The following is a 25,496-nucleotide window of genomic DNA, read 5'->3' on the forward strand; positions in this document are numbered from 1 at the left end:
ATAGGCTCTTCTACTCAAATAATATTTGTTACCTTGTACTTTTCAAATAATGTCCGAATGTGGAAACTCCTGATAAAAATATGGAATGCCATTAACTGATTTTTAGATAGGCAAAATGTTTATTGTAAAGCATCACTAACTCTACTTAAATTTTTGTAATGAGCCAAGGTATCCAGGAAACAAAAAGGAATTACAATTTTTCACTAGTAAATAACATTTGTGTTTGAGTACAGATATCTTTAATGACTTTTTCACATACAATTATAGAATAAAATTTGAAGTCACAGTAAGTTGAACACCCTGCCATATTTAATCATATTTTTTCTTTTTTATGTAAATCACAAATGAAACTGGGGAGCTATTTGTATTCACCATGGAGTTAGAATAATTAACTGATTTACATGTGATTGTAGGTTTTGTCATGGCAAATTGTTCAGAACTGCGCAACCCAAGCTGTTTTTACCTTATCCTTTTATTTAAATTGATACTGAATTAAAACTTTAGCCCAAAGTTTAAGTTACTATGATTTAGTAAATGTTAGCCAATATTTTTATAAGGACTGTTAAATTTTTCTATTGTAACTTGCTATTTCAATATCAAAGATTTCATTAAAAATAAAATCTGTCACATATAGACAGGGTTCTTATTAATAGATTGATCTTTAAAGCCATTTGTGGGGTGGGTGTTTGGCACAGGGTTTAAGATGCTGCTTGGGATGCTCACATCCCATATCAAAGTGCCTGTGTTTGGTCTGGCTTCCCTTCTGTTTCTAGTTTCCTGCTGATGTGCCCCATTAGAGGTGGAAAGTGACTGCTCCAGTACGTGGGAACTTCCAGACATGTAGGAGACCCAGACTGAGTTTGGACTCCTGGCTTTGGCAGATGACATATCTTTCTTTTTCTCTCACACACAACACTCTCACTCTTGCTCTTTCTCTGCCTTTCAAGTAAAAAAAAAAAAAAAAAAAAAAAAAAGAAGCAGTGTTTATTAGAATTATCCATATAGAAGTGATGTTTCTGATGATGCTGAACATCTTGATGATGGTATTTAGAATCAGCCTGTATAGAGAGCAAAATGTTCTTTATGATTATAAATTTGAAATCAGTTAGTATATTACCTCATTTTGTTTTTGATATTTGAGAGATCATTTTTCTTTCAAAAGCCATATCATTTTGTTTTTTTATTGTAATACCCTGTTCTTGTTCATTTTGTTAATAGTTGTTTAGCACACATAGTGTTGGAGTTTCAAAAGATAGACTATAAATTCAAAATATAAGTATCTTTAACCAACTTTTCAGTTTTAAACCTGTACAAGGGTACTTTAAAGTTTGTGGGAAATAGTATTAGAAGATAAGTTTATTTGTGCAGAATTTTGGAATTATACATAAGTTTTTTTTAATATTTTTATTATTTATTTAAAAGAGTTACAGAGAGAGTTAGAGACAGAGAAAGAGGTCTTCCATCCAATGGTTCACTCCCCAGATGGCCTCAACGGCCAGAGCTGCACCAATCCGAAGCCAGGAGCCAGGAGCTTCTTCTGGGTCTCCCACACAGGTGCAGGGGCCCAAGGAATTAGGCCATCCTCTACTGTTATCCCAGGCCATAGCAGAGAGCTGGATCAGACGAGGAGCTGCCGGGACTAGAACCAGCGCCCATATGGGATGCCTGTGCATCAGGCCAGGGCTTTAACCTGCTGCACCACAGCACCGGCCCCCATGCATAAGTTTTTAATAATATTAATTTTCTGTGAACTTTTCAAAAGTTCAAAATACCTACACTGGGACTGAATTGCCTAGTGGTTCTAAGTTAAACTGCTGTCATGAACATCCTTTTTTTAGTCATTGGAAGGTAAATTTCTTTCCTATGTTTCGCCTTCTATTGTGCATCTTTGTCATAAATCCCTCCGTGTGTTATCCTTTTCCTTATTTTTAAACTAACGCATTAACACGCCTTTTTTTCTTTGTGTTTTGTTATTGTCTATTGTGCCCTCATAGGGTTTTTTTTTTTTTTTTTAAGATTTATTTATTTGAAAGGCAGAGTTACAGAGAGAGAGAGAGAGAGAGAGAGGAGAGAGAGAGAAAGGTCTTCCACCTGCTGGTTTACTCCCCAGATGGCCGCAATAGCTGGAGCTGTGCTGATCCAAAGTCAGGAGCCAGGAGCCTCCTCTGGGTCTCCCATGTGGGTACAGGAGCCCAAGGACTTGGGCCATCTTCCACTACTTTCCCAAGCCATAACAGAGAGCCGGATTGGAAGTAGAGCAGCCAGGACTGCCAGCACTGCAGATGGGCTTTAACCCACTGTGCCACAGCACCACCCCGCTCAGAGTTTTATAAATCCTCTTTTTTCTCTACTTACAATATCCTTCTTCTGTCACACTCCTTTTCCTTTTTTGGTCAACCTTTAGATGTTCTTTGTGTGCCTTTTTAAATATCAAGACTTCCAGAGTCTGCTAACATATGTGTTCCCAGAAATCCCCAGTTGGTTCCTTTATTGTACCTTCCACACTAGTTTAAAATGGCTAATTTTTTACTTCTCCTGAACTCTAAGCAAAGTTAACATGTTCCTAGTCCTATCTGTAGTTTTATAATGTTAGGCACATAATTTCCTGTTTTTACTGACTGCAGATACATATATGTTTTGTTGACATATTGATTCTGTATATTGTATGGCCTTTTTTTTTTTTTTTTTTTTTTTTTTTGACAGGCAGTGTGGACAGTGAGAGAGAGACAGGGAGAAAGGTCTTCCTTTGCCGTTGGTTCACCCTCCAATGCCCACCACGGCCGGCACACCGTGCTGATCCAAAGGCAGGAGCCAGGTGCTTCTCCTGGTCTCCCATGCGGGTGCAGGGCCCAAGGACTTGGGCCATCCTCCACTGCACTCCCGGGCCACAGCAGAGAGCTGGCCTGGAAGAGGGGCAGCTGGGACAGAATCTGGCGCCCCGACCAGGACTAGAACCTGGTGTGCTGGCACCGCAGGCGGAGGATTAGCCTATTGAGCCACGGCGCCGGCCAGTATTGTATGGTTTTTGATTATGGCTTTGTGCTTTTCTTCCAAAAATACTTTGCCTGGGGGCTGGTTGCAACTTATAACACACAAATCCAGCATTTATTGCAGGAGGCACTGTGCTCTCTTCATCATCTCATTTAATCATTGTGTTGTCTCTGTAGTTCATTTTATATCCATTCTAAAAAATGAGAACTCCAAAGTTATGAGAATAAAGAAACTATCGAAATCAAATGGCTATTAGGAGGTGACAAAACAGGGATGTTTGAATGCCAAAGTGTGGGTGTGTTATCATTTAGTACTTGCTTGGGGATAATTTATTGACACATATGATTTTATTCTTTAATTTTTTTCTTAATATTTTTATTATGTCATTTGAGAGGCAGGTAGAAAGAGATAGACATATAGAGAGCTCCCATCTGCTGGTTTGCCCCACCAAGTGCCTGTAGTGTCTGGGGTTGAGTAGGCCGAAGCCAGAAGTTTATGATCCTCCCAGGATCAGCATTAGCACAAAGATAGAGTCAGGAGCCAGAGGTGGGTATCATACCCTGCACTCCTCTATGGTCCCTGACATCTTAGCTGATGTCTTAACCACTAGGCCAAATGCCCACTCCTGTTCTTCAATCTTTTATGAAAATAGGGGTTGTCAAGTGGTCGTTGTGGTTGTGGTCAGCCATTTTAGACCCACGTCAGACTGTCTTGCAGATTGTTCTAGCTAATTTCCTTTTTCCCCTGGGGTACTTACAAATATTTGTTTCTCTTCCAATAACTAATTTTATTTGGCCCAGGCAAGACTGTTGAATGATTGCCCATTTACCAACAGTGGAACGGGTAATAGAAGGCTTAGAATTTTTTTAAAGATCTGCTGTTGAGTCCGGCGCCGCGGCTCAATAGGCTAATTCTCCGCCTGCGGCGCTGGCACCCTGGGTTCTTCTAGTCCTGGTCGGGGCGCCCGATTCTGTCCCGGTTGCCCCTCTTCCAGGCCAGCTCTCTGCTATGGCCCGGGAGTGCAGTGGAAGATGGCCCAAGTCCTTGGGCCCTGCACCTGCATGGGAGACCAGGAGAAGCACCTGGCTCTTGGCTTCGGATCAGCGCGGTGTGCCGGCCGTGGTGGGCATTGGAGGGTGAACCAACGGCAAAGGAAGACCTTTCTCCCTGTCTCTCTCTCACTGTCCACTCTGCCTGTCAAAAAAATAAAAAAAAGATCTGCTGTTGATAGTTATTTTCCTTAATGTTGATTATAGTCTTCTATAGAATTGTTATATTTGGAAGAAAATAGATGTGCCTGTCTTTCTTATGAATTTGTTTTCAAATAAATTGTGAAAGGGTTTGTGGAGTTTCTCCTCAGTGTGCCGTAAGAACAAATAAGTGTGATAACTCAGTGATTTCTTTGGATAGTAGAATCTGGATTTTGAAGTAATAAATGTCATATTTTGGGTGGATTTGAGAGGCATGTAATTCACTTGATTATTCTCTTTTCATATCTATAGAAAGAAATTTATATTGTCCCTGTCTGTTTTAGCATTTATCTCAAGAAAGAATGTGTATATTGCTGTGTTCCCTTGTCACATTTTAGTTTGCAGTATGAAAGTTTTCTTTCAATAGGGAAAAAGTACTTCGGTGATTCTTAGACTATAAACCGTCTAGTAAATCTGCATTTCTCCCTTCATTATCCTCTTATCTATTACTGGTGAGGTAAGGCTTACCGCCATTTTAAGTCCGTCTCAGGTCATTGCTTCTGAGGGCAGGTTGCTGTCTGAAAACATTTAAACGACCTGTGTTACCGTGTGACAATGCTTGGATGTCGTGCCAGGCTCTTTTTGATCAGGATCCATTTCTGATGCTAAGGAAATATTTCTGCAAACTGGAACCTTTGGTGAGGTGAAACTTTTGCTTGGCCCAAAGCACAGGCCAGGAACTGTTTAGAATGTTGGGAGTATGATATGCCATTTTTGTGACCCAGAAAAAATTATACATATAGGTGGGTGATGAAATCATTCTTATTTAGCCGGTAGGATATAAGCTTTGATACTGATCTACAGATAGCAGCTGGAAAGAGTAACTGCTGAAATTACCTCCTCCAACTTAAGTGAAATATGATTAGTTGAATTCTCTCTTCACAGTAATTCTGTTGCTAGTTCATGTGTGATGTTTGGTAATGATAATACGGTGAACCTTGGTAAAGTGTACAGTTTAGCATACATTTCGCAAATGCTTGAATAATAAATAAAGAAATCACATAAGCTTTAAAGTCAGCACTAAACTGTAGTTTTAATTAGTGACCACAGCCAATCTGTTGTTTTTCCCTTCCTAAAAATTTTAGTTTATCTTTCCATATTTCCACTTTGACAAAGAAATTGTAATTTTTAAGGTGATTGATAAATATAGTTTTCAAAGTTAGAAAAAAAATCACAGTTGATGAATTTTTTTGTATTCTTATTTGCTGTTTTATGTGGCTAGAATTAACCCGAAGTACTTAGTGAATATACATTATTTGTTTTTTACCTTGAAAATATAGAAAAAGGAGATTGGTTTCTGCCCTGAAAGCTGTTGTCTTCTTTTTGTTTCAGAGTCAGGTGTTTTATGTGGCAGTCTACTTCTAAGAGAGTATAGAGCTTGAGAAAACTAATGCCTCTGAGGAGGAATGGAAGAGGTTTTCTTTCTTTTCCCTTTTTTTTTTTTTAATGTCATTAACAGTAGATAGACATGTTTTTTAGGAATAGGGAACAGTATTGCTATTTCAACATACATATCAGACTTCTGTGGTAGTTTCCTTTGGCTAAAAGTTTATAAAACATTTTCCTCTTAAATAAATTCTGTTATCTGGGATTTTCAAGTAGATATTTCTGTTATCTAAACTGAAAGCAGAGGCTGACGTGGTGCAGCAGGTTATGTCACTGCCTGCGGTGGGTGCTAACATCAAATGTGAGTGCTAATTCAAGTCCTACCTATTCCACTTCCCATCCACCTTGCTGCTAATGTACTTAGGAAGGCAGCAGAGGATGGCCCAAGTGCTTGGGCCCTGCCATCTACATGGAAGACTTAGGCTCCTAACTTTGGCCTGGCACAGCCCTGGCCATTGTGGCCATTTAGGAAGTGAACCAGTGGATGAGACATCTCTGTCCTCTTTCTCTGTAACTCTGGCGTTCAAATAAATAAATCTTAAAAAACAAAAGCAAAAAACCTGAAAGCAACATTTGTAAGTAGAAGTTTTGTTTATTTTAAAGATTAGTTTATATTTCAAAGTATTTGGGCTTTTGCAAATTGTAACTCATCCGGAGTTTAGGGTGTACTGTATTAGTTATTTGGCTAGAAAAGAAAAGTGGATGGTACATTGTATATTCTGGTATAAAAATTTTGTCTTTATTGTATCATAGTCTTTCTGGATAATCTTGTGGCAAAATTTAAATGTGAAGTTGGCCTATTGACATTGTGGTGCAGCAGGTAAAACGGCTACCTATAACACTAGCATCCCATATAAGGGATGGTTCGAGTCCCAGGTGCTCCACTTTTCATCAACCTCCCTGCTAATGTACCTGGCAGCTGATGAAGTCCCAAGTGCTTGGGTCCCTGCCTCCCACCTGGGAAACCCAGGTTCCTGTCTTCAGCCTGGCCTAACCTGGCCATTGCAGCCATTTGGAAAGTGAGCCAGTGAGTCGAAGATAGCTCTCTGTCTCTCTCCATCTTTCTCTGATGTTCTGCCTTTTAAATTAATCATTTATTAGTTAGATTAAAAAAAAAATACAAGAGTCAGTATTGTGGTATAGCAAGTAAAGCCACCACTTGCAGTGCCAGCATCCCATAAGGGTGTTAGGTCATATCCTAGCTGTTCCACTTCTGGTCCAGCTCCCTGTTAATGGTCTGGGAAAAGCATCAGAAGATGGCCCAAGTGTGTGGGCCCCTGCCTCCACATGTGTGACCTGGAAGATATTCCTGTCTCCTGGCTTTGGCCTGGGACAGTCCTAGCTATTGTAGCCATCTGGGCAGTGAACCGGCGGATGGAAGATCTCTCTCTCTCTCTCTCTCTCTCTCTCTCTCTCTCTGTTTTTCCCTGTCTCTCTGTAACTCTGCCTTTCAAATAAATAAATAAATCTTTAAAATAAAATGGAATAAAACTTTTTTTTTTGACAGGCAGAGTTAGACAGAGAGAGAGACCGAGAGAAAGGTCTTCCTTCCGTTGGTTCACCCCCCAAATGGCCACTACGGCTGGCGCACTGTGCCGATCCGAAACCAGGAGCCAGGTGCTTCCTCCTGGTCTCCCGTGTGGATGCAGGGCCCAAGGACTTGGGCCATCCTCCACTGCCTTCCCGGGCCACAGCAGAGAGCTGGACTGGAAGAGGACCACCCGGGACAGAATCCGGTGCCTCAACCAGGACTCGAACCCGGTGTGCTGGCACCGCAGGCGGAGGATTAGCTAGTGAGCCATGGCGCCGGCTTGGAATAAAACTTATGATGTGAAAGTACGATACAGTATGGAGTGGCTCTGTAGCACAGTGGGTAAAGCCTGTGGTGCTGGCATCCCATATGGGCATCAGTTCAAGTCCTGGCTGCTCCATTTCTTGTCTAGCTCCCTCTTAATGCTCCTGGAATAGCAGCGGAAGATGGCCCAAGTGCGTGGGTGCTTGGGCCCCTGCATCCAAGTGGGAGACCTAGAAGAAGCTCCTGGCTGCTAGCTTCAGCCTGGCCCAGCCTTGGCTATTAAGGCCTTCTGGGGAGTGAACCAGTGGATGGAAGATCTCTCTCTCTTTCTCTCTCTCTGTAACTCTGCCTTTCAAATACATAGATAAATCTAAAAAAAAAAAAAAAAAAAAAGAATTATATGGTTACAAGCTACATCACAGTTACAACGATCTCTTGTGGCATAACAAACATTTGTGTGATTGTTTTAAAAATGAAAATAGTATAAGTCTATAAGCTTTATTATTCATGATTTGCCTTTTAATTGTAGTATATTAGTCTTATAAAATACTTTTGATACCAGTTTACCAAGTAATTTTGGTTTTCTCTGATCACAGATCCGGTTGTAATAGCGTTTATCTTTATAAGTTTTTTATCTTCATTTGGTTTAGTTTATTTATTTGAAAGGCAGAATGACAGAGAGAGGGAGAGACACAGAAGTCTGAGAGATCTTCTGTCTACCATTTCACTCCCCTAATGGCAGCAATGGCCAGGGCATGGCCAGGCCAAACCCAGGAGACCCATACTCCATCCTGGTCTTCCAAGTGGTGGCAGGGGTCCTAGTACTCAGGCCAGCATTCGCTGTTTTCCCGGTGCAAGGAACTAGATAGGAAGCAGGAGCTGGGACTAAAACTGACAGTCTGCTAAGGGGTGCTGGTGTCAAAAGTAGAGCTTAATCCACTGACCCGTAGTGCTGGTGTTGTGATTTGGTTGAAATGATTGAAACTTTATCAGTATTCAGTACAGTATTTGAAGTTTTGATGTCTAGGAAGATTTGTTTTCCAGTATTTATTTTATTTAACTTTATATTCAGTACAAATGGGGGTTCTTGGAAAATTAAGTAATTTTACAGGTCACTTGCACAGCATAATTTGTGTATCGATGGCAGTTCTCTTCCAGGGGGTAATTTCATCTTCTTTGGGATGTTATTTAGTATCTGGAGACGATTTCTGGTTGTCACACTTTGGAGCCTGTTACTGGCGTCTAATGGTTAGAGGCTAGGATGTTGTTATACCTCCTACAGTGAAGGCACTGAACAGCCTTCTGCAAAAAAAAGAATTATCAGATCCAAAACATCAGTAGTGTCACGGTTGAAAAACCTTGGCCTCTGATAGGGAGAAAAGATGTTTGGCTTAGTGATTTCAGTAAGTGCTAATAAAATAACACATGCTGATTCTCTTGTCCTCCAAGGTTAAAGTGACAGAAGCCTAAAAAAGATAGCAAAGTTTGCTTTCCATGTTTTAACTTCTTAATATATTTACCTCACAACCATGTAATTTCTTGTTTGTAAATGTTATTAAGTAAATTAGTTCCTTGTAACTGTCAAAAATATGGGAATACACTATTTCTCTTGGAATCCTTCTGCATAGGCTTTGTGGAGCCTTAGAGAACTGATCTAGGGATAGTCCAATCAAGAACTTTCCAAGAGAGCTTTTTTTTTCTTTTTTTAGTAAAGAAGAAACTAGGTAGAATCAGTGTATTTTCCCAAGTGCATGTTGTCAAGATTTTTTTTTGTCTTTTGGAAGATTTATTTATTTGAAATTAGAGTGAGAGGAGCTGGAAGGAGAAATAGATCCTCTGTTTACTGGTTCACTGCCCAAATGGCTGCAGCAGCTAGGGCTGGGCCAGACTGAAGCCAGGAACTCCATCAAGATCTCCCGTGTGGGTGGCGGGGACCCAAGAACTTGAGCCATCATCTGCTGCTTCCCAGGTGCACTAGCAGGGAACTGAGTCAAAAGCAGAGCATCTCGAACTCAGCCCGTCCCACCCTGTCAAGAACTGTTTTGTTTTTAGCCGTGGCAGGTATAGTTCTTCGCATGGGCTTTTCCTTTTACTTCAGAATAAATTAGAATGGTGGTTTTCTGAAAATCTCATTTCTGCCCTTTACTGATGTGTGATAATGTGTACAAAAATGTGTGCTTTCAGTGCAGTGTCTTCCCCCCACTCCATTTTTATATTTTGCTTTCAAGAGAATTGCCTCCTAGGTCCTTAAAGTAACAATCTCTTTTAGGTTTCAGACATAATGAGTGTCAGAATAGGGTAGGGTCAGGTAGCAAGGAAAGAGAAAAACAACAGCTTTAGTTCCTGGGCTTGCTTAAAGGTCAAACAGGGGCCGGTGCTATGGCAAAGCAGGTTAATCCTCTGCCTTTCACTCTGGCATCCCATCTGGGTGACAGTTCAAGTCCCGGCTGCTCCATTTCGGATTCAGCTCCCTACTAATGCACCTAGAAAAACAGCAGAAGATGACCCAAGTGCTTGGGCCCCTTTACCCACATGAGAGACTCAGAGGAAGCTCCTGGATCCTGGCTTTGGATTGGCCCAGCTACAGCCATTGCAGCCATTTGGGGAGTGAACCAGCAAATGAAAGACACATTCATTCTCTCTCTCTCTCTCTCTCTCTCTCTCTCTCTAACTCTGCCTCCCAAATAAATCTTTAAATTTTTTTTCCTTTATAAAAGAAAGGCCAAGCAAAAGGAAAATAATTTCTCAAAAATTTTATGTTAGATGGTGGAATGTGTTTTCATTTTTCCACAACTTTTTTTTTTAAACATTTTATTTATTTGTTTGACAGAGTTACAGACAGAGAGAGGTAGAGACAGAGAGAGAGGTCTTCCATCCGCTGATTCACTCCCCAGATAGCCACAATGGCCGAAGCTGAGCCAGTCCAAAGCCAGGAGCCTAGAGTTTCTTCCGAGTCTCCCACGCAGGTGCAGGGGCCCCAAGGACTTGGGCCATCTTCTACTGCTCTCCTAGGCCATAGCTGAGAGCTGGATCGTAAGAGGAGAAGCCGGGACATTAACTGGAGCCCATATAGATTCCAGAGCCTTAGATGGAATCTTAGCCCACTAAGATACACCAATTGATATTGATATATCTTAGTTATCCTGCTGATCATGAAAAATTTTCCCCAAGATTTTTCTTAATAAGACCATTAGGGAATAAAGTGAGATTGGATGCTTTGAAGGCACTATAAATTTAGCATTGTTCTTGTCTTCTGGGGTAACTTGAATGTTATCAGAGGCTAGGGTTCATGTCTAATACTAATCTTTATCTTTTATCATAATATTTATATATATGTGTGTATATATAGTGTGCACACGTGTGTCTGTGTGTGTGTGTAAAAATAGGGATTCTAGAGCAAGTATTTGGCCTAGTGTTAAGGCACCAGCCTGTATCTGAATGCATTTTTTTTTGATGATTTATTTGCTTATTAGAAAGGCAGAGTTACAGAGAGGCAGAGGCAGTGAAAGAGAGAGAGAGAGAAGTGTTCCATCTGTAGATTCACTCCCCAAATGACTGGAATGGCCATAACTGGGCTGATTCGAAGTCAGGAGCCAGGAGCTTCTGAATCTTCCACATGGGTGCAGGGACCCACAGACTTTGGCCATCTTCCACTGCTTTCCCAGGCCTAGCAGAGAGCCAGATCAGAAGTGGAACAGAGACCAGCGCTGTGGCATAGAGGGTAAAACCACAGCCTGCAGTGCTGGCATCACATATGGGTACCAGTTCATGTCCCAGCTGTGCCACTTTGGATCCAGCTCTCTGCTCTGCCCTGGGAAAGCAATGGAAGATGGTCCATGTCCTTGGGCCCCTGTGCCCATGTGGGAGACCTGGAAGAAGCTCCAGGCTTCAGATAGGCCTAGCTCTGGCCTTTGCAGCCATTTGGGGAGTGAACCAACATATGGGAGACCTCTCTCTCTTTTTCTCTGACTGCCTCTCTGTAACTCTGCCTTTCCAATAAATAAATAAATCTTTAAAAAAAAAAAAAAAGAAATGGAGCAACCATATAGGACACCGGCTCTGCAGGCATTGGCCCCACCCACTATGCCACAGCGCTGGCCCAGTGCATGGGTTCTGATGCCTGGCTCCACCTTTTGATTCCAGATTCTTGCAAGTAAACTCTGGGAGGTAACAGCAGTGGCTCAAGTTGCTGTCACTCACACAGGAGACCTGGGTTGAGTTCCTGGTTCCAGGCTTCATCCCCATTTGGGAACATTTGGACAGTGAGCCAGTGGATAGGAGTGCTCTCTCTCTTCTGTCTCTCTGCCTCTCAAATAAACAAATTTTAAAATGAAATAGGAGTTCAGTAAAGAAGTTCTTAAACATTTATTAAACTATTTATTTAGTGCCCAAAACATGCCAGCTATTTTTCTAAGTGTTAGAATATAACAATGAATCAAACTGATCCAAAATCCTGCCTTTGAGGAGTATATGGGGAGACAGGCAATAACCAAAACAAATGAGTAAATTATCTCAGATGTTTGGTGAGTATTATAAACTAAAGTAAAATGGGCAAGAAGGATGAAGGGCTATCATTGCTTAGGGTACAGTTTGAGTATTCTGAGAAGGTGACATTTGCATAAGTATCTGATGGGGTTGTGGGAGTAAGCCATGCACATATCTTGGGGAACTGTTGAAAATTTTTTAAGGCAGAGGTGGTATGATTGTTTATGTTTTTCTTTTGAAATGATTTACTACCAGTGAAATTAAACCTTAGCCTTGTTTTTGTGAATCGGCTGGTTAGTACCTGTTACTCTATTGTAGTCTGTTTTTTTGTTTTTTTTTTAACTTAATTAACTTTAAAGAAGTAGCCAAGAATGATACATCTTTGGTGAGCACTTAGACATAACTATAACTTATGAGACATAATAATCTCCACTTAATATATTAAAATAAAGTCCTTGAGAACAAGTTTTATCATTTATTAATGAAGCATCTAAGAAAACAAGCACTGGGGACCGGTGCTGTGGCGCAGTGTGTTAAACCCTGACCTGTAGTACTGGCATCCCTTATGGGCACCAGTTCTAGTCCTGGCTGCTCCTCTTCCGATCCAGTTCTCTGCTATAGTCTGGGAAAGCAGTAAAAGATGGCCCAAGTCCTTGGCTTCAAATTGGCACAGCTCCGGCCATTGCGGCCGTCTGGGAAGTAAAGCAGCGGATGGAAGACCTCTCTCTGTAACGAGCACTGGAGTTGGACACTTAGGCATAACTAAAACATATGGGACATAAGAATATCCTCCACTTAATACACTAAAACGAAATAAATCTTTGAGAACACGTTTTACTGTTGAGTCTGTTGTGGTCATAATGTTTTCTTTTCTTTTTAAGATTTATTTTATTTATTTGAAAGGCAGAGTTAGAGAGAGAGAGGTGAAGAGACAGTGAGCAAGAGAGAGATCTTCCATCCCCTGGTTCATTCCCCAAATGGCTGCAATGGCCAGGGCTGAACTAGACCAAAGCCAGAGCCAGGATTTTCTTTCCAGTCTTTCACATGCATGCCAGGGCCCAAGCACTTGGGCCGTCTTCCGCTGCTTTCCCAGGCCATTGGCAGAGAGCTGCATCAGAAGTGGAGCAGCTGGGATGTGAACTGGCGCCCATATGGGATGCCGGCGCTTATATAGCAGCTTAACCCACTGTGCCACAACACTAGCCCCCCATTTTAGCTCTTTAATGAATGTTTAGGTAGTCTTCTACTTCTGTTCTTTGTATTCTTGCTGCCCACCAGGCTATTCTCAACTCAAAAGTTAAGAATGATTCTGTGGGTTAGATGATGTCACTCCTTTTCTTTAGGACCCCTCCCCCATTTAAGTATTTGTCTCTTCTCGAGGGTTGCTAGCATCCACACACTTTTCTCTTCTTTCTTACTGTATAACAAGAGCATAGATTTTATGTTTATTTTGTATTCCAATAGATTTTGAAATGAGTTATAATTTGTAAATGGATTCTCTTGAGGTTTGTGATATGTATTCTGCTTGTATGCCAATAATAACCTTGCTTGTTTTCCATTATTGTATTTCATAATTTTTAAAGCTTTATTTTATTTACTTGAAAGATAGAGAGACAAAGAAAAAGAGACCTTCCAACTGCTGATTCACTTCCCAAAGGACCATGGCTGTTTGGGCGAGGCCAAAACCTAAGCCTGGAACTCCATTCTGGTCTACCGAATGGGTGGCAGGAGCCCAAGAAGTTAGGCCATTTTCTACTGCTTTTCAAGACACATTAGTAGGGATATGGATGGCAAGTGAAAGATCTGGGACTTATTTTTTATTAGTTTTTAAAGATTTATTTATATATATGAAAGGTAGAGTTACAGAGAGGCAGAGCCAGAGAGAGACAGAGAGAGCAAGCAAGCTATCTTCTATCTGCTTTTTCACTCCCCAAATGGCTACAGTGGCTGGAGCTGGGCTGATCCAAAGCCAGGATCCAGGTGCTTCTTCCAGGTCTCCCATGTGGGTCCATGGGTCCAAGTACTTGGACCATTCTCCACTGCTTTCCCAGGTAGATTAGCAGGGAACTGGATCGGAGCAGCCGGGACTTGAACCAGTGCCCATATGGGATGCTGGCACTGCAGGCAGCAGCTTTACCTGCTATGCCACAGCACCAACCCCAGTCTGGGACTCTTAACTAGTGCTCTGATATGGGTGCTGTTGTCACAGGTGGTAACTTAATCCACTGCACTACAGTGCTGGCCTCATACTTCATATTTTTCTATCTTACTGCATTAGTGAGAATTTCCAGAATCGTGTTAAGTAATGGATTGGAGGGAGGAGGTTTCTGCCTCGTGTTGGGAAAAGGAGGTGAAAGAGCTTCATTCTCAGGGCCAGCACTGTGGCATAACGGGTAAAGCCGCAGTGTGCAGTGCTGGTATCCCATGTGGGTCCCAGCTGCTCCTCTTCCAATCCAGCTCTCTGCTAAATCTTAAAAAAAAAAAAAAAAAAAAAAAAAAAAAAAAAAGGGCAGGGAGCTGGATCAGAAGTGGAGCCCTCATCCATATGGGATGCTGGCACTGCAGGCAGCAGCTCAACCTGATAAACCACAGCATTGACACCAGGAATACTTTTTTGATAGATAGTCAAGTTATTTGTGAATCAGCTTGATATTTTCAGGCATTTAAATGATCTTTTTAAAATATATATATATATATTTATTTATCTGAAAAGCAGAGTTACAGAGAGGCAGAGGCAGAGAGACAGAGAGAAGTCTTCCATCTGCTGGTTCACTTCCCAAATGGCCACAATGGCCAGAGCTGTGCCGATCCGAAGCCAGGAGCCAGGAGCTTTCTCTGGGTCTCCCACACAGGTACAGGGGCCCAAGCACCTGGACCATCCTCTGCTGCCTTCCCAGGCCATAGCAGAGAGCCAGATTGGAAGTGGAGCAGCCAAGACACGAATTGGCGCCCATATGAGATGCTAGCACAACAAGTGGCCTCACCCGCTATGCCAGTCAGTAAGACATATAAAAAGAGAACACACGTGCGCATGCAAAAATGAGACAGACATACAGAGACAGAGATCTTTTATCAACTGGTTCACTTCCCATATGCCTGCAACAACTGAGTCTGAGCAAGGCTGAAGCCAGGAGCCAAGAACTCAGTCTGAGTCTCCCATGTGGTTTTCAGGAACCCAACTACCTGAGCCATCACCTGCTGCCTCCTGGGGTGTGCAGTGGCGTGTAGCTAGAACTTGAAACAGAACCAGTACTCATACCCAGGCACTACAAAATAGGGTGCAGGTGCCTTGACTGCTGAGTCAAAAGCTTGCTACTCTCCCCATCCTCTTTAAATTTTTACTTATTTATTTATTTTGGCAGAAAGTGAGCAGAATTGTATTTAAGTTTTCTTGGGGCAAGTTGGTAATAGTCTACAGTTTGTTTTTTAAAGACCTCTGGAGTCTATGAATACTCCCTTTGTTCAATAAAGGATCTCAGCTGGCGCCGCGGCTCAATAGGCTAATCCTCCGCCTTGCGGCGCCGGCACACCGGGTTCTAGTCCTGGTTGGGGCGCCGGATTCTGTCCTGGTTGCCCCTCTTCCAGGCCAGCTTTCTGCTATGGCCAGGGAGTGCAGTGGAGGATGGCCCAAGTACTTGGGCCCTGCACCCCATGGGAGACCAGGATAAGTACCTGGCTCCTGCCTTCGGATCAGCGCAGTGCGCTGGCCACGGCGGCCATTGGAGGGTGAACCAACGGCAAAGAAGACCTTTCTCACTGTCCACTCTGCCTGTCAAAAAAAAAAAAAAAAAAAAAAAAAAGAGGATCTCCATTCTGCTGGTCAGAACTCAGACATCACCTAGCCCCATTTGAGCTCTAGGTATTTTTTAGCTTCTAATTGCCTAGCATTTGTTCCTAGCCTAACCTCAATGAGTTTCTCTCTGCATATACAGCCTATTGTTCTGCCAAAACTCAACAAGACACCTGTTTGGATTTCTGGAGCTCCCTCTTTGTTTAACTCATTAATATCCAGTACTCTGCCATACAGATTTCAGCTGCCTAACTCAACCTCTCTGAAATCCAACCTCTGTTCTTCATTCAGTGAAATCTTTGTACATAGGTTCCTCGTTCCTTCCTGAAGTCTGGAAAATGACTGCAGGCTGAAATCCAGGCCTCACCTTATTTGTTTTCTTTCCTGCAGGAATCGCAGTCCTGAACTGCCTGTTATCTGATTCTAGAAACAGTTGTTTTATATATTTTATATAGTTTTTCTAGTATTTTATGGCAGGAGGACAAATCTGATGCTAGTTATTCTATTATGGTCAGAATTGGAAGTTCCCTATTTATATCTTAGATTTGGTTGTTGAGTTAAGAATAAATGTTTTATATATGCTTCTTTTCTTTAAAGATTTTATTGATTTATTTGAAAGAGTTGCAGAGAGGCCAGTGCTGTGGCATGGCAAGTTGAGCCTCTGGCTGTGACACCAGCACTCCATATGGGTGGCAATTTGAGTCCTGGCTGCTCCACTTTCTATCCAGCTCCCTGCTAATATCCTGGGAAAGCAGTTCAAGATGTCCAAGTCCTTGGGCCCTGTACCCATGTGGGAGACCCAGAAAAAGCTCCTGGCTCCTGGCTTTGGACTGGCCTAGTTCGGCTCTTACGTCCCTGTGGGGAGTGAACCAGCAGATGTTCTACTAGTTTTCCCAGGAGCTGGATTATCAGGGAGTTGAATTGGAGGTGGAGCTGCCGGGACTTGAACAAGCACCCATATGGGATGCCCCCATTACAGGAGGCAACTTTACCCACTACATCACAATGCCAGTCTTCCATATATGCTTTTTACCATGGTTGGAGCTTATCTGTAATTTTTTTTTGTTTACCTTCTGATGAATAAGTGGAAAGTAACATCTGCTTTGATGACTTTACTAATATCTGTCACGTTTGGATCCCACTCTACTTCCTCTGTCATTTATTGACTCTGTTACTTATAACATTCTTGATCATATTTTTTCTATGTATTCATTAAATATTAAATGTGTACATGAGTCACCCTGCTGATAGGATGACTCAGACGTGTCCTTTTCTGTGTCCTGTGTGAGTAGTCTAGCCAGAAAGGAAGATGTACATATGAACTTCAAATCCAGGATGGAGACTGAAGGTAAACAAAAATGAATAGAGGTAGAAGTAGTGTGGGAAGTCCAAAAGAAATGGCTCAGTTGTATATGATTTTACGTGTTGCATTTCAGCAGCCTGGTAATGAGGAATTGGAGATTTGTTTTAAAGCCTCTTGCTTTGTGCTAATTTTTATTTCATTGTTTTACCATGTTACATATAATAGATTTATCTTTCAGAGTTTCAGTTTTGTTCATGATTATATTTAGCAATTGAAATGGAAAATTATACCCTTGGAAAATATATTAACAGGATAAGCAAACTTCCCAGAAGAGAATTCTTGAAGTCTCATAATTTTGTTTAATTTCACTCTCAGTGGAAGAATCAGACATCATTGATCTCGAGAAACGCTATTGGTTGCTAAAGGCTCAGTCCCGGACTGGAAGATTTGATTTAGAGACATTTGGCCCATTGGTTTCACCACCTATTCGTCCGTCTCTAAGTGAAGGTAGGACTCATTCTATTTTCTACAAATATTTAATAGGAAATATATCTGAGCCTTTTTCTTCTTTCTAACTAACACATTTTAAGTCTAAAAGGCAGTGTTCTTTTTTTTTTTTTAAAGATTTACTTTTTATTTATTTGAAAGAGTTACAAAGAGGGAAGAGACAGAGAGAGATCTTCCATCTGCTGGTTTCACTCCCCAAATGGCTGCAATGGCCAGGCCAAAGCTGGGAACCTGGAGCTTTTTCTGGGTCTTCCACATGAGTGCAGGGGCCCAAGCACTTGGGCCATCTTCCACTGCTTTCCCAGGCACATTAACAGGAAGCTGGATCAGAAGCAGTCAGATCTCACACCAGTACCCATATGGAATGGCAAAATCACAGGCAGCAGCTTAACCCACTGTGCCACAGTGCCTACCCCTAAAAGATGATGTTCTTAAGCGTTTTTACATTTCTTGCAATTGTATAGTGAGATGGGAAAAACAAAAATGGAAATTAAGATTGTAATCTTTAGCTCATATTCTACCTGTTTAGCCGTTCATAAATCACTCTACGCCTCTGCTTGTGAATATCTTCATGTATAAAGTGAATTTGACCAAATTAGTATTTATGAAAATGTGCTCTTCTAAAGCAGCGTAGTAGCTGTTGTAGGGAGTGTGCCGGTGGCTACCAAATGAGAAAGCTCCAGTTTTCTATAGCTCTTCCTCAGCTAGGATGCACCACTTGTTTTCCTTCATAGAATATTCCACTGGAGCCACTGCTGTGGCGTAGCAGGTAAAGTCTCTGCCTGCAGTGCCGGCATCCCATATGGATGCCAGTTTGAGTCCTGGCTATTCCACTTTTGCTCTGGCTCTCTGCTATGTCCTGGGAAAGCAATGGAAGATGGCCCAAGTGCTTGGGCCCCTGTGCCCACATTGAGGACCTGGAAAGAAGCTCCTGGCTCCTGGCTTTGGATTGGCCCATCTCTGGCCATTGTGGGCATTTGGGGAGTAATCCAGTGGGTGGAAGACTTCTTTGTCTCACTGCTTCTGCCTCTCTGTAACTCTGCCTTTTAAATAAATCAATAAATCTTAAAAGAAAAAAAAAATATTCCACTGCTATATCTCTACCCATCCAAAAAAGAAAAAAAGTTGAGCTACCACAGTAGACTATGTCTGACATCCTCTCTAAATCTGAATAGGTTCTGACCTTTTTAAAATCACCTTTTTTTCTTTAAATATTTATCTATTTATTTGAAAGAGCAACAATGAGAGAAGGAGAGACAGAAAAATCTTCACTGGTTCATTTCCCAGATGGCCACAACAGCTGGGACTGGGCCAGGCTGAAGTCAGAAACGTCATCCTGGTCTCCTACATGGGTAGCAGGAGCCCCTGTACTTGAGCCATCTTGAGATGCCTTCCCAAGCACATTAAGGAAGCTGGATCAAAAGCAGAGTAGCCAGAACTCAAACCTAGACTCCAGTAAGATATGCCAGCATCACAAGCAGAGGCTTGACCTGCTGTGCCACCATGCCAGCCCCTTACACCTTTGTGAAGCTTTAGTTTTCCATTCTTGAAGCACATGCTGAATTAGATTCTAGGACTATATATTCTGTATTTTTCAGATTCCTAAGTTAGTTAGAAGTACTTGTTGTGGGAACCAGGGAAAGTTGGGCTCTGGGTTTCCACTTATATCAACAGTATGGTTGTTTTTATACTTTCAGAATTGGAGATAAATGTGTAATTTCACTTGAAAGCACAAGTTATTCCATTTTTTTCTAAAATGTTTGAAAAAAATCACAGGATAAAATTATTGATTTTTGGATTTTTAATATTCATGTATAAAAGATTAGTCTAAACATGATATAATAGAGTCCTTATCTCTTGTGATGTTTTCCTTTGCTTCATGAAAAGAGCTATATTATGGAATCTTGTTCATTATACTGTCATGTATCTTTCAGTATTCATTTAATAAGAAATTCCACTTTTCTCTTTTTTTCTTTTTCATCTCAGTCTTTAAAAGTAAAGATAATTATTGGACTTTCTGGGATTTAAAAATTTTTTTTTATTTACCAACTTGCAAAATATAGACATTTTTATCTAAGTATTGATATAAGAGAAATCCATACAGTATAACCCAAACATTAATAATATGTATATGATTTCCTGCCGGGATCAGATATAAATTATAATTATATCAAAAGGAAAAAAAAAAACACTTTCATAGCCATTGGGAACTACTGATAAATGTTCTCTTCTTTTCTTTCTTCAACCAGTTTATGAGTGTTTTCATCCTCTCTTCTATAAACCTGTCAGTATTAATATTAGAAAGTGTGTTGGTTGTGATTTATATTGTCTTTTCCTATCTTACAGGTTTGTTTAATGCTTTTGATGAAAATCGTGACAATCACATAGATTTTAAGGAGATATCTTGTGGATTATCAGCATGTTGCAGGGGCCCCCTGGCTGAAAGACAAAAATGTAAGTGTGTTAAACACTATTTCAAAAATTGTAGAAAGAAAATCAGCTTTTATCCATGTAAAATCATCTGTGGATTAAAGTTTAATTTTTACAACTTTTTGAGGTTGGCAAATATCAGTCTCCTATTGGGATTTTATTGAAATTACTCTGAAAAATCAAGAATCTTTGTTTTGTTTTGTTTTGTTACTGTGAAATCATTAAGATTCCTTGTTATTTTTTTTTTAAGATTTATTTATTTATTTGAAAGTCAGAGTTACACAGAGAAGGAGAGGCAGAGAGAGAGAGGTCTTCTGTCCGCTGGTTCACTCCCCAGTTGGCCACATTGGCTGGAGCTGCGCCATCCAAAGCCAGGATCCAGGAGCTTCCTCTAGGACTCCCATGCGAGATCAGCGGCCTAAGTACTTGGGCCATCCTCTACTGCTTTCCCAGGCCATAGCAGAGGGCTGGATCGGAAGTGGAGCAGCCGGAACTCTACCCGGTGCCAGTATAGGATGCCAGCACTACAGGCAGCAGCTTTACTCGCTATGCCACAGCGCCAGCCCCAAGATTCTTTGTTATTAACAATGGGGTTGATTTTCCTGAATAGTTTGTAATTCCTGATAAATGAACCAATCAGCTATGATATATTTTTAAAAAGTTTTATTAATCATTTAGGAAATATTTTCTAGTAGTCTATATAGAGAATTTTGTGTCTTACATAATCTGAAGTATAAGTCTTTCACTTATACATGTTAATATTTTATTGGAATGAAATTTATGATCAAAACACAATTATATTAAATACTAAAATGTCCTTTTTTTACCCTAGCTAAAAATGTTGTTACAGCCTAATTTACAGGCATAAGAACATTACATTATTAAATCTTTACTGTTTTTGAGACACTACAGCAGTTTACATTTAATTAGAACCTAATTCAAATATATTTACTAGGGTCATTATCTTTTTGTCTTTCTAAAATAGAACTATTTGATATTTTTATCTTACATAGTAATATTATACTATGATATACTGAATTAATTTAAAACCTTAACTATTCTGTGACATAAGTTTTTAATCCTAAAATTATGAATTATTTTTATTTTTATCCCTTGTTTATCTACTGTTAGTTTATGATTTTTTTGCATTAAAATTTAATGTTAAATAGGAAGTGTGAACTCTCCTTCTCATTTGAGGCTAATTACTACATTTTTTTTTCCTTTGGCTGGATTTAATTCACCTGCAAGTGAGCTCCCAGGGGCCAGGGCGAGGCCCCCACTAATTACTACTTTTGAAATGGAAATTTTTATAATGGGGATTAACAAACTGAGTGAATCATTTGAAGATAATTAGCAAAGTGCTGATTTTCTAGTTTTTAGCACATTGAAGAACTTTTATAAAGAGTTGAAATTGTTCTTTTCAAAGTTGAATGTATTTGTACACTGTTACATTGGAGAGGTAAAGTGGAAGTACGCTACCTTTACACCAGCTTTTTCTTACTGATTCTCAATGTATGTGGAATATTTTAAGAAGTTTGCAATGATTGGTTTTGAATATAAGAAATAAGTGTTCACATTACCACCTCAAACCCTATAATGTACTGTCACATTGTGGGATGACTTAATGCTTTCTGGCTTATAATATAAGCTCTAGGTTTGGCTGAAATATGGAGCTCCCTGACCTGGGTAATGATTTTGAGGGATCGATTCATGTACAGGGAGTAGGTTTAGTCTGCTGCGGAGAGCTACTCCAGAATATCCTTGTTTAAAAAACTAAGTAATTACACAAGGCCACCTTCTAATAAGATATCTTCTACTTCAGAATATAAAGATACTTTTGGTCCATGAGAGTTTCTTTTTGTTAGTTTGCTTCAAGGTGTTTGATGTTGACCGTGATGGAGTGCTGTCCAGAGTTGAGCTCAGAGACATGGTGGTTGCGCTTTTAGAGGTCTGGAAGGACAACCGCACTGATGACATCCCTGTAAGTTCTGATTGTGTACGTCTTGTTGCATTTAAAATCCCAACAGGAAAATGGAATGAGCTAGAGAAAAAAAAAAAAAACAGATGGAGCCAGCATTTGATACAGTGGTTAGGTCACCTGTGTGTGATGCCCACATGCCATGTTGGAATGCCTGGTTCCAGTCCAGGCTACTTTTGCCTGGGTGCCTGTCACCCGTGTGGGAGACCCAGATAGAGTTCCTGGCTCTTGCAGGTATTTGGAAAGCTAACCAGCAGATGAAAGATCTATCTATCTGTATGTCTGTCTCTCTGGTTTTCCAATAAATAAAAGAGATGCAAAATTGGGAAGAACGTTTGGCTTGAAAAAAATTAGTAAGCTGAACTTATTGTATAAAGTAAGAAGAAAGTAAAAAGTCACAGGAAAATTTATCTTAATTTTTAAAGCAGATTTGAGAATTGTGTGTGATAATTTAAAAATAAGCAACATATACTTTACCAGCTGAATAATAAAATAAAAATTGTATCCACTCTTTTCTAATTACTCCTTCGGATTGCTGTTTTTAAAGGAATTACATATGGATCTCTCTGACATTGTAGAAGGCATACTGGATGCACATGATACCACAAAGGTGAGTATAACTAAGACTATTTTATTTTTTCTAAAAATACCATGTTCTCTGCATTGAGGTATGTAGCTTTTATACATGCTCAGATCTCTTCTGTATCATCCTCCACTGTGTACTTACCTGGACCTGTGATGAAAATGCTGCCAGGTTACCTCTAAAGATAAGCAGTTTCATGTTTAAACAACCCTATGAAGTATAATATAAGTGAAAATATTTATTTTAAATCTATATGAAATATTTTATGAGAATTAAATTGCTAATAACCCTTGACATCTGTATTTTACGATTTTTATTTCTTCCATTTTAAATTATATTAAGGCTAACATTCTGCAAAAGAAACCTAGCAAAAAGGAATACATACTGTATGATTCCATTTATTCAATTCAAGAATAGAAATGAAATTAACATAGTGATAGAAGTTGGTACAGTGACTTCAGAGGTATATGGAGTACCTGGGAAGAAATATAAGGGTATGTGTGTGGTACATATATTTAAAATATTTTTTAATTGGAAAGGACCTCTTTTGACTCCCTTAATAGCAACCAGAATAAACATGTAATAGCAGGAATAAGCATGTACTTTATAATAAATAAATCCTTGAATTACTTGGTTTGATAGCATTTATTAGTAATGGTATCATAAAAGGTCTGCTTCTATAACTTGCATTATTACAATGTCCGTGTGTCCTTGTGAAATTGAAAATATATGTATCTTAAGCATGTTTGCATTAGATTCTTTCTACTCAAACATTGATTTATAAGGAGAGCAGTAGAAGGTAGATGACATGGAATTATAAAATAGAGGTTTAGAAACCAAATAAAATCAGTTTTCTTTTTTCTTTTCTTTCCCCCCAGGCAGAGTTAGACAGTGAGAAAGAGAGACAGAGAGAGAGTTATACACAGTGAGAGAGAGACAGAGAGAAAGGTCTTCTTTCCGTTGGTTCACTCCCCTAATGGCTGCCACAGCTGGCGCTGTGCCTATCCGAAGCCAGGAGCCAGGTACTTCCTCCCAGTCTCCTATGTGGGTGCAGGGACCCAAGCACTTGGGCCATCATCCTCTGCCCTCCCGCACCACAGCAGAGAGCCAGACTGGAAGAGAAGCAACCGGGACTAGTACCTGGCACCCCAACCAGGACTTAGAACCTGGGGTGCTGGTGCCGCAGGCGGAGGATTAGCCAAGTGAGCCATGGTGCCGGCCAATTGTTTTTTCTTTCTTAAGTCATCATTCCATAAGGAATCATCATATCTGAGGGTATTGTGGGGACCTACAAAAGGGACTCTGAATTCAACTGGGAGAATCAAGGAGGTTTCTGTGGGATTGCGACCGCTGTCAAAGGTTGAAAAGTGATGGCTAAAAGAAGGAACACCAAGTGGTAGGATAGGAGATGCTGTGGGATGCAACCTCTGTGGTCCTGGAACTGCCCATAATATGATGTGGCTGGAACAAACAGATGGGTATGTTTGAGGTTGGAGGCCTAGACTAGGGTCACAACATGAAGGTCCCTGGGTACAAAGGGTAGGAGTTGAACTTTATAGCAAACTATGGGGAACCTGAAAGATTGAAGTAGAGCAGAGCAGTGTGAGCATCTGATACCAGTTTGATGGTCAAGCTGTATTTAAATAGAGCACATTTACAAATAAATCTTATAGTTATGAATTTGATTGATTCATAACTACACCTTGCTTAGCACCAGTCCTAATCAATCAGTAAAACATTAATTAAATTGAGAGAACGGGCCGGTGCTGTGGTGTAGTAGGTAGGGCCACCACCTGCGGTGCTAACATCCCATATGGGTGCTGTTTGTATCTGGCTGCTCCACTTCTGATCCAGCTCTCTGCTGTGGCCTGGGAAAGCAGTGGAAGATGGCCCAAGTCCTTGGGCCCCTACACCCATGTGGGAGACCCGGAGGAAGCTCCTGGCTCCTGGCTTCGGATCGGCACAGCTCTGGCCATTGTGGCCATCTGGGGAGTGACCAGCAGATGGAAGACCTCTCTCTCTGTCTCTCTCTCTCTTTCTTTGTCTCAGCCTTTCTGTAACTCTGCCTTTCAAATAAATAAATAAATCTTTAAAAAATTTTTTTGAGAGAAAGCAAAACAACAACTCTAGTTTCTAAGAATAATGCTGTGTATGTTTTTACTCTGAATATTAATTATTTCTCAAATGTTAGTATAGCAAATAGGCTTTTGACCATCATTGTACTCATGCCAAATCTTTGTGGTTATAACTAGTATTCTTTTTTTAAAAAAAAATTATTTATTTATTTGAAAGTTACACAGAGAGAGGAGAGGTCTTCCATCCGCTAGTTCACTCCCCAGTTGGCCGCAATGGCCGGAGCTGAGCCGATCCGAAGCCAGGAGCCAGGAGCCAGGAGCTTCTTCCGGGTCTCCCACGCGGGTGCAGGGGCCCAAGGGCTTGGACCATCTTCTACTGCTTTCCCAGGCCATAGCAGAGAGCTAGATTGGAAGTGGAGCAGCCGGGTTTTGAACCAGTGCCCATATGGGATGCCAGTGCTTTTAGGCCAGGGTGTTAACCCACTGTGCCACAGTGCTGGCCCCACTAGTATTCCTTTTGTTCATGTTTGTTAAAATATCTTTGATATCTATGTACCCTTACCACATTCCTTGAATTTTTGTGATTACTTTAAATACAAAAAAGAATCAGATTATCATCCTAAAAATTATTTTTACTGTCTTAAGCGTTTTATATTTAGTTCATTTTTCTAGAAGTTCCTATACTTACTACTCAAGACACATAAATTACAACTGTTCTTTTTAAAACTGCATTTATTTTGTTTTTATTAAAATTCTGGATTTTTCAAGGTGAGCATTTAGCCTAGCAGTTAAGATGCCTGTTTCCCATATTGGAGCACCTGGGTTCAATTCTTGGCTTTGGCTTCTGCCTTGAGCTTCCTGCTAATGCAGACCCTGGGAGGCAGAGGTGAAGACTCAAGTGTTGGGTTCCTGCCAACCATGAG

The 25,496-nt window shown here is 40.7% G+C and overlaps 1 protein-coding gene across 6 annotated transcripts in view; it reads left to right on the forward strand.

Moving 5' to 3' along the window:
- USP32 (ubiquitin specific peptidase 32) overlaps positions 1-25,496 on the forward strand; it is a 214,867-nt gene that overhangs the window by 101,450 nt on the left and 87,921 nt on the right. For 5 of the 6 annotated variants that reach the window (XM_051824715.2, XM_070061011.1, XM_070061012.1 and 2 more), the window contains 4 exons: positions 17,376-17,507; positions 19,854-19,961; positions 21,803-21,918; positions 22,463-22,525. In XM_051824715.2, coding sequence (XP_051680675.1) covers positions 17,376-17,507; positions 19,854-19,961; positions 21,803-21,918; positions 22,463-22,525 — 419 coding nt within the window. Of the gene's footprint in view, positions 1-4,926; positions 4,985-17,375; positions 17,508-19,853; positions 19,962-21,802; positions 21,919-22,462; positions 22,526-25,496 lie in introns of those variants that run through there. The other variant, XM_070061013.1, reaches the window with a different exon arrangement.

The sequence above is a fragment of the Oryctolagus cuniculus genome, chromosome 17 (assembly GCF_964237555.1).
Source record: "Oryctolagus cuniculus chromosome 17, mOryCun1.1, whole genome shotgun sequence".
Classification (NCBI taxonomy): Eukaryota; Metazoa; Chordata; class Mammalia; order Lagomorpha; family Leporidae; genus Oryctolagus; species Oryctolagus cuniculus.